This window comes from Ixodes scapularis, unplaced genomic scaffold (assembly GCF_016920785.2).
Source record: "Ixodes scapularis isolate PalLabHiFi unplaced genomic scaffold, ASM1692078v2 PGA_scaffold4__175_contigs__length_147842914, whole genome shotgun sequence".
Taxonomy (NCBI): Eukaryota; Metazoa; Arthropoda; class Arachnida; order Ixodida; family Ixodidae; genus Ixodes; species Ixodes scapularis.
The window spans coordinates 52,455,099-52,470,444 of record NW_024609879.1 but is presented as its reverse complement, the minus strand read 5'-3'; the positions used below and the strand labels follow the sequence as shown (position 1 = coordinate 52,470,444).

Here is a 15,346-nt window from a genome sequence, read left to right as displayed (position 1 = left end):
CCCCCAGAATATAGCGGCAAATTGTTTTGCTCAATTTACATGACATTATCATTCCCGTGACGTCACGTGTGACTTCACGAGGGTAAATTTTCTCGCTGAATTCGGCGGGATATTTTCCCGCTAATCTTTGCGGTGAAATCTTCCCGGGTTGAGCGGCGTCACGTGTGACGTCACGAGGGTAAACTTTTCCCGCTAAATTTTGAGCGAAAATTTTCTACAGCCTTTAGCGGGGATAGTTTCCCGCTAAATGTAATGGCAAACAATTCGCGCTAAATTTTGCGAAAAAATTCCACGCATAATTTAGCGGGAAAAGTTTACCCTCGCGACGTCACACGCAATTTTATTATAGAAAACGTCCAGAAATGCAAAGCGCGGTTACGCCGACGGCGACACCGCTCAGCCCGGAAACAGGTGCCTAAGAGCTGCTCTCTAAGGATACGAATTAGTCGTTGTTTATACCGCAGGAGTTTAGTCTGCCAGAACATGGCGACATTGTTACCCACTGTAGATGAGCAATTTAACCAGTGCAGTACGACTGCTAGCCTGAGGTCTTTAACATGCACCACGCAGTAGCGCACGTACACTGCAGTAGTGATACAGGAATCCCATACAATGCTCATCCAGATCGAAACAGGCAGGGTTGGGGATGGAACCCAGGATCCCTGAGTTCTGCACCGCGAGCTTTCGGTCTATCTGCTGCGAGCTGGTGTGCGCTAGCCGCCGTTTCATACGAATTCAAAGGAAAGAGACATGGCAAAATTCTTATCGGCGACGGCATCACAATGGTCGCCCTTGCCGAGGTTTGGCTTGCTTGACGTGACACGTGTTCGTTCTAGAGGGAGCTCTGGACCCAAATCATATTTCTTCCGCTATATTTGATGCTACGATACTGTCCAGATACCTCCAATCAAGTGCTGCGCTGGCGCTGGTCATCGGCGACTATGTGGCGGGCTCCACCATCTTTAGCGAACTCCAATCAGTTAACTCAGGTAGGCAGCTCAGTTGAACTCAGTGATCATTAGCAGCTCAATAACAGTATAGGCGCCACCGTGCAACTTCAGCCGATCGTGATTGAGTCAACATTCGTTGCCTTATTGACAATTAGGAGGACTTGTGTAACTAGGGTATTAGTGAACTAGCGAGTTCCTCTAATTTCTGCAATTATTTTTATAATTAAGTACGCCTACCCTGACTCTGTACATGTTCGAACACTTAATTTTGTAACCCTTACAATTTCCTTTTGTGTTATAATTATCGTGTGTTCTTTTCTTTCGTGTATGTTTAAAACTACCTCGTCATCCTTTACTATGGGAATCCCACCCCAAAAATATATATTTCACGAGAAGGTGAACTGTAACTTGCCACTCTTGGCGCTGGGCATACTTATTTTTTATTTAGCCCTCACAGCGTAAACAGTGCGTTTCGAAGGAGTACACTCCTTCGAAATGTAGCTTCATGTCCGGAGCACCACTAAGCAGCACTATATAAAGTACAAGTTATTCACACGTCGCCAGTAGAACGTAGTGGGGGTGGAGCAACTTGTCTTCTGCCGTTATCAACAATTTTAACACTCGTGCAAAAAAAGAAACTAGCGAACTTGATTGCAGTTTGTGCTTAATCCCAAAGCACGCTGCTATTGCTGCCAGTGAATATTCTCTATTGATACCGACAGAATGAGAAAGGCAGGAGGGACGTTTACGTGTTCCACCGCCCAACGCGATTTTTCTACCTTCTACAACAGTTCGACGTCTCGTGAGCTTAGAAGGCGCCCGCGTAGCCAAAGCACGGCGGAAGGCAGCGAACGCGTGCTGTAGGCCGGGCGTCCGAATGAGAGCGGCAAGAAGTACTTTCAGTTGTCCCGCTTCCAGAGTGAGCTTTCCACCTTTAATAACTACTTCGACGCTTATTGAAGCTTGAGTGTGCATGCGCTGGGAAAACACGACAAAAGGCAACAAAGGCGTGCTGGAGGCAGGGCTTCCAAGAGACACACCATGTCGATCCAATGTCAGTGAATATACACCATTCCAAATGTACAAACCTACTGCATGTAAACGAGCGCTCCTAATGCATTTTAGACGGCCCGCAAAAATCTGGTTTCTGGTTTTCGATGTTTCGCTCTTCAATTTACTAGAGAGGTGCAAGATGGTGATGGACGTTTACAGTAAAAAAAAAAAAAATACAACAAAAAAAAAAAGAAACGAACCTTGTTTAAACAAAAATTGCCTTCTGGGCAATTTACGTCGCTGCTTCGCAAACGATTCATGCGTAGAGAGAAGTGCTGCCTACAAATCCCGTATGCAGCGTCGAGGGAGCGGCGGCCGATTCGGGTTCTTTTGCCAGAGCGTCTGCTATCAATCCGGATCGGCGGGGCTCACTCGACACGGCGTACGTCATCTGTCCCCAGCACTACTCTCTACGCGTCCATTGTCTGCGAAGTGACGGCGGAGATTGCCCAGAACAGGTTTTGTTTTTTCCTCGTTTCAACGAGGTAAGTTCTGTCCTTGATTTTTTTTTCACTGTAAATTTCCACCACCTGCTAGCACTTCTTTAGTAAATTGCAGCGCAATACGTTGAAAAACCGGGTTTTAATGTTCTTACTAAAGTGCGTTAGAAGCGTTAGCATGCATGCAGTACAGCCCGGCCGGATATGCCAAAAGCCCAGCATACCCATGTGCGTCGCTTCGGAAAGCGAGCAAATCACGCGCTGTAGGCACAAACCGTGAAAATGACACAAGTTAGAAGCCTATTTCTGAAATGGTTCCTAGAAAGAGAATCCTCACAGGACCTGTTCACTTACATTGACTCCTCGCTCCTGGAGCCAAGCGAAGGATAGCACGAAGAGGAAACCGGCGTCGGATATGGCCAGCGATCCCATATAGAGGCTGGATGTGCGGGACTTTAGGTGCGTGAAAAGGAACGTCACCAGGGACAGGAGGTTGCCTACGAGGCCAAGGTAGATGACCACGGGCATGTAAAAGGTGTTGAGCATGTCCAAGAGCCGCAGGGCCATCGTGTCATCGGGGTCTGGATGCATGAGAGCGCCAGACCGGACAGCGCAGGTCCGGGCGTCGCCATGGTCCGGGAGGATGCTTGTGGTATTGTTGAGCGCCATTGTGCTCAGTGCGTCCAATGAGCCGCCCACTGTCGACATGGCCTGAAGGTGGCATCTGCGGTGAAGAATGCAAACAAAATTGGAGTTCACTTACTCCACAAGGGGTAACTTTAATGCGCTACTACGCTTCTCACGCGCTGAAAGACTTTCTGAAAGTGACTGATTGAGTGGTTTTCGATAACGCTCAGCAAGGTTCTCATTGGAACCATATGTCTATTTTCCCTAACTGATCAAAAGCAATTAACGAATTTTAATTAATTATCCGACTTATCGCAAGATTAGTCACCCACTTAATGTCCTCCTGGGCGTATAACCCACGCGCGCAAACCGCATTAGTGTAGGTTTCATGGCTCTTTTTTTTTAAATCTTTAAACAATAAAAATAAACGCCCTGTATATCACGAGACCTATACACGAATTCAGTTTCTCCGCTAAATATAGCGAAAAAATTGATGGCACGTGATTTACGCACCAATTGGGTTTCCACACCAAATTTGATGGGAAAGTGGCATCACGTGACGAAAGGTGACGTCACGTGACCTATACACCATGGGGGAATCGACGGCACGTGACCTCAGTGTAAACTCAGTTGCCCCGCTAAATTCAGCAGAGAAAGAATCACGTGGCCAAAAGAGAAATTCAGTTTTCCTCGCTAAATTTAGCGAGAAGTTGATGTCACGTGACGTATACGGCAATTCAGTTACCCGCTAAATTTAGCAGAAAATTATTATCCCGTGATTTAGGAATTTAGCGGGGAAGCTAACAGTGCATTTCGCGCATAATAAGACTTTAAATGTAAATGTCATTTGCTTTTATGCAAAGTCACGGACGCAAGCTGATGCGCGAAAAACAAATCAAATATCTTGTGTGGTACAACTTTATCTACGGAAGTAACTAAATACCATTACCCGTTACTCGCTCAAAACTTCTCTAAAGCACGTTTGTCGTTCCTCCTCTCAAATAGTAAATAGGTCTTACTTTGTTACCGTAAAAGAATTGCTAGAGAGGATTAGCGCGTTACAAGCAACGCGTGACGTACAAGTCTACCTGCAACGAACCACATCTGTTTGTTTTCGGCGTGCGCTGTGCGAAAGCGGTCGAACCGGAAGAAAGATAGTAGATAATTTATGAGGCCGCGATGAGAGCTGGAGGCGTTCTGCCAGTGTTGTGGGTTATGTGGTAGCTAAAACCGATAAAAAATGTCTCGTTTCCTAACAGTCACCGCTCTTTTTCTCGTCTCCTGTCGTAGTTGGAAGACGCTCGCGCGCTTCAGTTAGTTTCGAACGCGCAGAACTTTTCAGTTTGGATGCATCGAGATTTTTGCTTCATGGTGTTTTTATAGTGTTGGAGTCCATGTGTATTGTTTTAAGGCACAATGTGTTTTCAAGGAAAACAGTGTCACGCTCCATTGTGACAAAAAAGCGTCACTTGCGGGCTAATGGAACGTAAAACATGCATTACCCACAGGGGGCAATACATGAGCATTCAAATTTACTTAGCAGTGTTGGAAGTACAGTGCTATTTGCGCCACACTGCCCCGAATTGCGCCATGTACCCCAATCTGGTACATATTGCGCCGAAATCCCATTTTCGCTCAAAACTGCGCCACACCTCCCCCAGGATGAGCTTAAACAAAGTAAAAAAAAAAAGTTTTTAATATTTGTCGGCCGAAATATTGAAAAAGTAAAATGGTAAAATTATGTATTTTACGGTGTCTCTACTCCTGTAGCTAAAAATCGCTCGTCTACCGCGCTGGCCACGTCATCGTCTGAACTTCCAGACGATCATGTAGGCGATGTTGAGGAGCTTCAATTTGCAAGAAAAAAAAATAAAATGGTTGCATGGCGGCTGTTGCGATAAGGCAGAATCACGATCTCATGGTCCTGATAAGAGCACTTGAGTTTCATCTCATCCACATGCTCCAAGCTGTGGCACTATCCCCGCTAGCGTCACCGTTCACCACCCCGCAGTGGCACGTGTGCGCCTAGCTTCACCGCTTCGCACCGCTGCGTTAGGAGAAGTGACTTGCGCGGGGAACATTCATGATTTAGCGCGATAGGTTCCGAAATTAAACTCTGTATAGTTACAGGTCGACCCTTTTTTAGTTCTTGATTGCACGTCCTCTACTTTTAATTAGCGGTACCGGAAAAGGTAGACAAAGAAAAAAACAAAACACATGGACCTATTATTGAATAAGTAATGAAGGTAGCTCCGCGCACCATTCAAGAGAATCGACCCCGAACTCTGACACAACTCTGCCCCCAAATGCCGCTAACTCTCGGAGAATAAGCAATGGCACTTCTTAAGCTCAGTTCTAAGCTTCGCAATAAGGGGGGGGGGGGGGGTTCGATGTATATATATTTTTTTTATTGGATTGGATTTTTGTGACGCAAAAGTGTCTAACGCTATAATGCGGCGGGTACATAAACTATTGCTGAAAGGTTGTTTTCATTTATTTATGTACTAATACTGCGAATCATTCAAGATCCAAACAGGTGTGGGGATACATACGTGCGACAGAAAAAAATTTCAATTCTACAAATATTTTTCATCAGGTTAAGAGTTGCATCACAATGACCGTTCAAAAGTATGCAACAAGTGCAAGGGATCAACGAGCTCGCCACGCGCGCATGGTGGTAACAGCGCACATTTAATGTGGTGAAGTGAGGCTTTCCGCTAACGACTTGAGGGGTGCACTGTTAACCACCAACTCCTGTAGCTGGATACACTCCTCTTTTGCACGCGGAAATAAGAAGTACTTAAATATGTTATTATTGCTTTGATAAGGTCTATCTGCCTTCCCAACTGAAAACAGAGAAAATTTGAATTTCAAACGGGTGGCAAATATGTCGATCCGTTTGGATCAAACGTGATTATGGGATAAGGGTACCCCTTTGATACTGATGCCAGTTTCATACAGGTGCCCGTTTGATACGGGTGGCCGTTTGATACGGGTGCCCGTTGGACCAGGCACGTGACCACGCGTTTGAACGTGCCATTCGGAGGGGCAAGTTATGCCCTAGCTCTAAATGGGTATCGCCTGGAAGGTTGATGAACTTAATCTTATTTAAGACGTCCCGCAACTCATAAACCTATTTACAACATGGAAGAAACATGTAGAACAAATGTGCTCGCGCAGGTGCTTGCAAATGGGTAGGAAAACAAACACAAAATATTGTTTTCAATTCTCCTAGAAGTTTATCACAACCTATTCTGCAGGCAAGTACAAGCGTGCAAGCGATCTATGAAATGTGAGAGGCACTCTAACCTTTTATACAACTGAGAAGATTGCAAATCAATCAAGAACCGAGGTAATTCCAAAATATAAAGGTAGACTTTCGGGGAGATTATTCTCCCGGCTGCCGAGAGAATAGACGCTGAATAATTCTATAGATAATCTGGAAGAGTACGCGTAGAAGCACGGCCAATCGTTGCCAACATGTAGGTTATAGTGCACTTACGACAATAATAGCAGACTTGAAAAATGTAATCCGAGATATCTGTCGACACGGTCAAAACAGGAGAACCACACAAACGCAAAGCGAGAGGCAACGACTCTTTGGAAGTTTCAACACGATTCGGCGTACAAGATGTCATTTGCCGAATCCAACCAAACCGCAAGAATTTCTGACTTCTTTGAGTAATCGCTTGTTTGCCGATACACGTGTAGGACTTTTCGAACACTAAAAGCTTTGGTGTACATCGAATGCGTTGTCGAGAGACATCCTAATAAGACCGCAGGGTTAGCCGACAGATCGAAGCAAGTAGGACGAACGAAGTTCGAACAGCAACGGACAACAAGCAGACAAAGAAAAAAGCGGCTGCCAGGCGCGCCCTCGAGGATTTCGATGCTCATCAGCGCGTAGCTCGCGCGCTGTTGGTGCCCTCCTCGCCCTCGGGTGACGTGACAGAGGTGACAAGAGAGGAGGGAGGGGGCGCAATGAAGGCGCGGGACACCCAGGACAGCCGTATCCTTACCACAGGCATTACATTACAGTAGGACGTGTTTGTAGCCACGGAAAGCAGATGAATCGCGCGCATTTCAGCGCGCTCGACCGCTGGAAATGGCGGCGGCCAGAAGCTCGGCTTGCGCCCGAGCGAAGAAAGTAATCAGCGCGAGCTCCTAGTTTGACTGCTGCAACGGCGGGCGTGGTCTCGCAATGCTCGGTGTTCTTGCAGCCACGTGTTCGCGCGCTACCTTTGCTGCGTCATGAATTGAGGTGAAACGGAGTCTAGAAGTATAATCTTCCACGCGGTCCCGTCTTCTGCGACAGAGATTCGAGCTTAATAAGTAAATTGAGGCAACAAAGAACGACAAAGTTTTAAAGTTTTGTCAGAAATATCGGCTAACCAACTTCGCGCCTTAGCGTAAAAAAAAGGTGTTAGTTTTAGTTGCAGTATAAGCGAACATCAGATCAATTACAATATAAATATAAATTACTCGCATTACGCGGACGATTTGAAATCGATCAACCGACGCTCCCGGCCCTCCGGAAACATTGACTGCCACGACTGAAACAGTCGTGCCCATGCCGCCGATCTGTACGTTCAATATCAAACGGGCTCCGGAAAGCTGTTTGATGAAACCGGCACAGTTTGCCAGACACCGGTCACCTGTCTGTGCAACGTGGTCACCGGTTTGAGCAAACGTGCGACAACTTTGCCCAAACGAGACGCCCATTTGCCCAGACGAGCGACTCGTTTGTCAAAGAAGTGACCTGTTTGTCCGAATAGGTTTCCGTTATGGCTCACACGGAGGACCTCTTTGAGCCATACAGACAGCCCCTTTGACAAACTGGTGACCGGTATGGCTAAACGGTTACTGGTATGGACTCGTTTACTTGCATAAAGGCGCCAACTGTTTTTTTTTTTCAGTAGCGTTGTGGTGAATTGTTTTCCTAGACCAATGAAAGGAAGGTTTTAGATCTCCTCACGAGTTATATTAATTTTGCCATGGTAAAAAAAGTACAAAAACCGAAACGTGGACACTGATCATCTGGCTTCAAGAGGTTTTAATGGTGCATCAGTCATCACAGAGGTAACGCTACATCTCCGGGAGTAATTAGAAAAAAAGAACCTAGCCGGAAGCCTCCGAACAATCTCTACCCTGGCAGCGAGGTACTCTTCGTAACGCTCCACACAATGCTGGCATATTCGAGTACCGCTCTGACAAATGACCTACATGCAGTAACTTGGTCTCCGGAGTCAAGTTCGTAATTTTTCTTCTCAGAAATCCCAGTTTGCAAAATGCTTTACCACAAACATTTATTATGGGTGTGTGCACCTTGAGGTTATGTGTAATCGGAGCCCCTAAGCACTTAACGTCGTTGGACTTCCCACTGATGTCATTCTTCATTGTGTAGGTGATATCTAGAGTCCTTCTTTTGTTACTAATAGTGACGGTGGTTGTCTTTACGCAGCTTATTTGCATCTCCCATTTCTCACACCAACGATGTTTATTCTGCAAAGATGTCCTGACAGAGTCGTCTGCAAAGAGCCGCAGTTTCACGAATAGATCCACGTACACTGACACATCATTACTATAAACCATGAAAAGTAAAAGACCCAAAACCGACCCCTGTGGCACCCCTGAGTACACGTATAAAATGCCAGAACTTTCGCCACTCAACGCAACAAACTGCTTGCGCTGCGATAGCGAACTGGCTGTTTACGAAACAAGGATGCCACCCAATGGCAGTCGCTTACAGCTTTGCTAGCAACTTCTGGTGAGGCACACGATCGAAAGCCTTCGTTAAGCCAATAAAACTTGCATCTTTTTGTTGTCTCGCGTTGATTACTGGCGCGGAATCATGTCTAGTTTCTGGGAGTTGCGTCGTTGTTGATTCAACTCGCAGAGAGGAAAGCTTTAGTAGCAGATGATAAGATAAAGCTATGAACATGAGGTGTGTGAAAGTTTAAAAGGTATGAACATAAATTCAGAGACCTAAAAGAGAAACACACTCGGTGTAGAAGGCCTATTGCTTAGAGGAATTTAAGTACACAAGCGTAAAATATGAAATTCGTCGCCAAGTAAAATCATGAGATGTAGTGGTGTATGCTACATGTAAAGCTGCGAAAAAATGGTTACTGCGTTCTAGGTCATACGAATTACATTCAAGTAAAATATGATGTATGCTTAGATGGCTATGGCAGTGCTCACTCTTCTGGGTATTTCCGCCACACAGACGATGTCCGTGCATTAGTCGCTTATGGTCAATCCTCAGACGGCAGAGAACCACCTCGTAGAAAGGATCGCGATGCCGCATACTTTCCAGTTCTTTTAGTAAGGGCTTCACCGCATGTAGCTTGTTATTTTGTTTGCGATCCCATTCCTGTTACCATGTCTGCATTATGAAACGGATAACCGTCTTGCGATAATCTTTTTGGGGGAATCCTCTTGCGTCCACAAAGTGTCTGACTGCAGAGCGAGCAGCGTGATCTGCACCCCTCGTTTGACGGGAGGCTCACGCGACTTGGTACTTAGAAGAAAATATTTTGATACCGAATTTTGATGCCTGAAATTATCTTATCTAGCAGCTGAGCGACCAAAGGTTTTGTGGCTAAATTCAGTGAAACATTGTATTTAAATGCATTTGAAGAATTCATGTACTTTCACTACGGAGCGACGAAGAGTTTTCTTAAGTGCATATACCACAGCAAGTAATAAACCATGACACTCTACAGTTAAAATTTTGGCAGAAGGGTGAAGGGTTTCTACATGGCGAACAGATGTTCCAACCGTTGCACAATCAACGAAATAGTCAGTTTTAGTGCTATACTTGTATATGTTGAAGTAGTGCTGGCACAGGCTTTGTATTTCGGAAAAGTCTTGCCTCAGCACTTTATCCGGTGTATTTTCTTTCTGCGTTTTGCCAAAGTGAAGTTACAACGAGCGAGGGAATAATCTGAAGGAGCTGCACAGCTTATGTACTTTGTCACAGGGGAGCTGGGGTCAAGGTCAAAGCGCTCTGCTGACTTAGTATGCCTCAAAGGAAAGAAAAAGACAATACTAGGCTTATTAAAAAAAAAAAAAAACAGTCCTCTAAACTTAATTTTTTTTTCAACCGATTCAAGAGCTGGATGGAGAGGAACTGATCTTACTCGAAGCGCACTCATAAGCCCCTAAAGCGAAGCGTCTTTTTTTCTAAAATTTTTTTCATTAGACACCTCATAGAGACTGGCGATTGGAGAGGTGCGGAAAGCACCGGTGGCTAGAAACAGCTTCTTATTAATAATAGGATTCAACATCTTCAAGGTTGAGGCTTTGGCTGCCAATATTTCAACCTCAGTGCAATCTATGAAATCAGCTTCAGAGATAACACCTCGAACACTATTCAACATCCGAAATTGGCTGACGTTTATCTGGTGTAAACCTAGAAACGCGTTTTAGAAGCTTTCTGCTTTTAACTTTTGTTTCGACCTCGACAAGAAGATTACCAGAAAGATTTTTTTGTTTCGAAAGCTTGCCAATTTCGCATCAAGGCATTTTGAAGCTAGGAATGGCAAGAGCTTAGCCACACTCTTAAAAAAATGGTGCGAAACGGGACCAACCGCCGCCGTTCTTCCCCACAAGCCTAGCGCCCTCTATTTATAAGTTGTTATGTGAGCAGTTCGTCTCTCGTATATTTAGTTGCTCGCACTGGAGTTAATCTCTTAATAATTACTTCGTCCCCTCGTCAACTATGGCAGCCTACAAGCCTACGATGAAGTGGATGAAGTATCACTCGAGTAGCTATTATGAAACGAAGCCATGACATAACAAGATTTTGATCCCGGGATTTAGAAATTATGCCCACCCGCGCATATTTAGTGAATGTCCCCGTCTGCGAATAACAAGGATACGGATTCCGAGCGACGCGGAGTCTCTGTAACGAGTCCTGTACCTGGTTACTGCCATAGACCCAATGGAGTCAATATCTGGGTAACGTGGACACTCAGCAGCGCTTCCGTGGTCGGAGGCGCTAATTACTGCAATGAAGCGACCACTCATTGCTCTTTCAATAGATTGCGAAACTAAAATAAGGTACAACAACCATGTTCACAAAAGGGAGCGCTAACGTTTCAATTATGAATTTTGACGCCGTCAAGCTTAGTTGAGTGGATTCCTAGCCATTTATGAAGACGAAGCCTATCAAAATTCAACATGGCGCAGGTCTTCCGCCGTGCCCTTTCGATGCTCCCTACCGTGGTGTCGACAACGCTCCCGCAGCGGGTTTCGCCTGGAAATTTACGGTTCACGTATGCCATGGTACTTGCTATGGCAAAGCATTTTAAGTTCTGATCGCCTACCTTCTGTCCAGTAGTTGACAGTCCGTTACTTGTCGTCGGTGTCTTCCAGGAAATCGAAACAGATGTAGCATTCTTTTTTCACTCGTTGACGCATTTATTTTGTCATTTGCATGACAAGGAAGTATAATTTACACTGCCACTTTAAACAAGCGTTGCTATGCGGAAAAAATCAATTAAAAATGCCCGCAGCATTTATGTCAGTACGAGGTGCTACAATGAAGGTACACCTGTGAGCGATATGAACGTAAACCGCCCTCTTCTTGTTTTTGACGCTCCTACAAGTTTTTGAACAAGCTCTGTTCCAGAAGAGGGCTAGAACGCAAAGCTTAGACCCCAAACCACGTACCATTTGAGACGTTGAGAGTTAATATAGCTTTAAGGAGCCGTAAACCAGGCAAGGAACCAGGTAAGGTGTTTAGCTTCATATTGCCGGCGGGTGTACAATGTGCGACACTGTTAGTGCGAACACGACATGGTGCTTTTTGGCGGCTTTTGAAGGCTATCGGCGGGCACCAAATATTACGCTATAGTTCGCCAATTGACTGTTTAAAGTATTGTAGACGCAGATGCAACTTTGGCGCGAGAATATCTGCCTCCGCGATCTAAAAACACAATGCAGTCATGTCTCGCTAGCATGGTCGATCGTTTTGGTGACACCGCTATATATGCCTATTTTCGGGGACTGATATTTCCCCATACAATTCTAATTCGTTATGTTAAATATACAAATTTGGAGTACGGACTATGGGCGGCTAGTTTAAGAACGAAATGGGTAAATGCATATTTTATCTTTTTATCGTGCTTTTCGTAAAGACGTACCGAAAACGCAAAAAAAGGAAACGAAATATTAGTGAGAAAAAAAAAAAAGATTCGTGAGCTTTTCCGTTACAGAATTAACCCAGAGTACCACGATTGTCAGATTAAACATGGGCACAGAAAATGGTCAAACTTTTTAGGGGGTTCCAGCGTGAATCACTTGCCCTTCTTTCCCTATCGCAGTTGCAGATGACAAAAATAAGCAACATATAACTTTCATTGAATAATATTTGTGATAATGCCAATGATTTATGAATATTGATGACTAGCATAAAAGATAACTGTTTTGGGGAATAAAGATGTTCATATTAAAGGGAAAATACTGTAATAGCAAACATGAATGTTTGTTTCGTGGTATGAAAACATAATAATTATAGTTTCTGATATGCTTTACCTAGAAGCAAACCCAGTGTGAAGTAAATATGCAGTCCTGTGGGCGATGAGCCTAAAAATATATATAAATGGTTATTGGTTGTGGAATCTTAAATACCAACCTGAATGTTTATTATGATAAAACGTCAATTGTTTAACCTTTTAATAACATAGTAAAGCAAATTTTAGTGGGTCAGATACAGTCCATCAAAACTTGACATATAAAAGAAAGTTTTCGAGTAATTTGAATTATAGCTGCAAAATATCTTGTATCAATTGGTCAAAGCAACCAGTAGTACAAAAACAAACTGCCTAAAGGTTGTTCGCCAAAAGCAGGCTAACAACTTGTCTGAACAAAGCGGATACTCAGAGGCTTCGGTTAGTCTAAGGTATTGCTCCATAAAAATTGTGCAAGGAAAAACATTCTGACGCAGTGAACAACTGTCTCTTCCGAGGGTCGCGTGAAGCACAGCCGAAGAATATTATGCCTAGTTGAAAGCTCGTGTCATTCTGATTGCTCCATGCAAATACAAATTCAACACAATGCATTATTATTCGTTCATACCTATTTTCTTGCTCACTTAGATACCTGAGCCTAAATCTTTAGAAAAATATTGCTTATTATTGTGCAGGTGTGCTGTTTGCAGACCACTCTTGGTATTTCTCATTTCCCTAGGTCTCTTGATGAGCTTCCGACACCTGTCGCTTGCGCCGTCAAGTTTAACCATTAGTTCAGCCAGGTTTTCTTGGTGTGGCCGCCCAAATGTTATGATGCCCATGGAGTGGAGCAGCCCCTTCATTGTATTTTTTCACTTTTGCTGTTTGTGTGTTCTCTATCCTCTCAGGATCTGCACGGGACAATATAGAACTCGTTAGTTTGTCTTGTCGCAACATCTACGCTTGCAGAAGAGAAACAGGGCTACGAAACATTCCATAGGGCTACTCCTAAGCTTAAGACTATCCTTTTTTTTCATAGTCTTTGCCAAAGCCATTCCCGTTTTACATTACAGTTGAACGTAAGTTAGACTGCACAGATTACTATGGCAGAACCTAGCATACGGATGGTTACATATTCAGCTTGATAGATGAGCCAGCAATCTAATGAATTTCACAAAAAAGTGACTACGGACTCTACCTTTGGTTCATTGGGGTTCCCTGTCCCTGAGGTATGTTGGAGGGAGCACATAAAGCACATGTTTATATGCAGCTAAAAAAAAAAAAAATCCTGACCTGAGTTTTATTGTTGTAAAGGGAGTGCCTTGGCAGGTGTAAAAACTTGCGAAAGAATTACACAAAACACGATCAAGCTCTGCAGTTTGTATTCTGCCCTTCTAACCGTAAATCGTTCATGAGTTTAATAGTGGCCTTCGGAAATAAATTATTTCCTTATCCAGCTTTATATTTATTCCGGACGAGAAATAAGGCATGGTAAACTACTGGCAGGGCTGTCAAAGCATCTACACAAGATACATTAATAAAAACCGGTAGATATATTAAGTTCTGAAGTGTGTGAAATAATACAAAACACGCCGCATGATATTTACATATAAACTACAATCTACTTCAAAGTGAGTTACACTGTTGTGCACGATATCGACGAGAGGTACAGGAAGTGAGGTTTCGCCAACAGTCTACAGATCATAAAATATTTAAGGACGGTCTTCATCCACAGAACCACGTTCCAAAAACACTCGCCGAAATGTGTGCATTAAAATAAAATCAAGGTGACAGTTTGTAAGCTTCAAAACATGAAATAACATATTCAATTGCTTAAAAAGTACATAACCCTTACATGGTTCAATTGGTGGCTGGAAGATCAGCATAGAAAAAATTTCAGTTAGGGTGAAAACTTTCAAACTTAACGTTGTCAGTTGGGATCCGAATGAAGGGGTGCTTCTTGTCCCCAACGCTGCTTGGGCACCACTTTGCGTAACCGCACGAATGAGGTAGTTCAAAAACACGAAAAACATTAATTTCGCACGAAAGTCCGGGGCGCGCTTTGAGTGATGATCGGCGCGTCGACACTTGCTTGTCGACATCAAGCGGCAGCTTCACGGAGCATCGAATAGAATCAACAGCCATTGGTCAATACCGTCCAGTGTCGCCTGCACTGTACTACAAAAGAAGACTGCCTTCTCGTATGCTGGCACTCGGCTGCGGCGACGGATCGCTGTTTTCGAAGCCAGCCAGTTTTTCCCGGCGAAAGCCTACGGAACCATCAAGCGGCAGCGTGACGGAGCATCAAATAGGGTCAACAGCCATTGGTCAAGATTGTCCAGTGTCGCCTGCGCTGCACTACAAAAAAAGACTGCTTTCTCGTATGCTGTCATTTAGCAGCGACGACGTATAAGATCAACGCTTACAACCAGCTGTTTTGCAGGTTTGTGTACTTTACTTTTTTTCTTGCAAACTTCAGCAGATCTTACGTCACCGCTGCCAAACTTGCACTGCCTCATTTTTCTGTAAACGTTTTTAAAAGTGCGTACTTCACTCCCTGTCCTTCGATTGCTGCTTTGTTTATTTCAATAGTGAAGGATTTCGTAAAAATATTGAATGAATTCAAAGAGGAATTTTGTCAAGAATTTGAGAATTTACGTCAATCTTTTGAAAGATACATACGGACAGATATCCGTGTAATACGAACAGAGTTGAAAGGTGTGCAAGAGAGCATGACCTGCTTGAATATCACATTTGAAGAAATCAGTGGGAACTTTCAAACCGCCATGAAAGAAAACTCAAAACTGAAAAAGGACTACGC

General features: G+C 44.1%; 1 protein-coding gene across 1 annotated transcript in view; it reads right to left on the bottom strand.

The window, feature by feature from the left end:
- LOC8040841 overlaps window positions 1-15,346 on the bottom strand; it is a gene marked incomplete at its 5' end in the record, with an annotated part of 148,899 nt that overhangs the window by 20,021 nt on the left and 113,532 nt on the right. Inside the window, 1 exon segment of the mRNA XM_040211286.2 lies at window positions 2,798-3,154. Coding sequence (XP_040067220.2) covers window positions 2,798-3,154 — 357 coding nt within the window.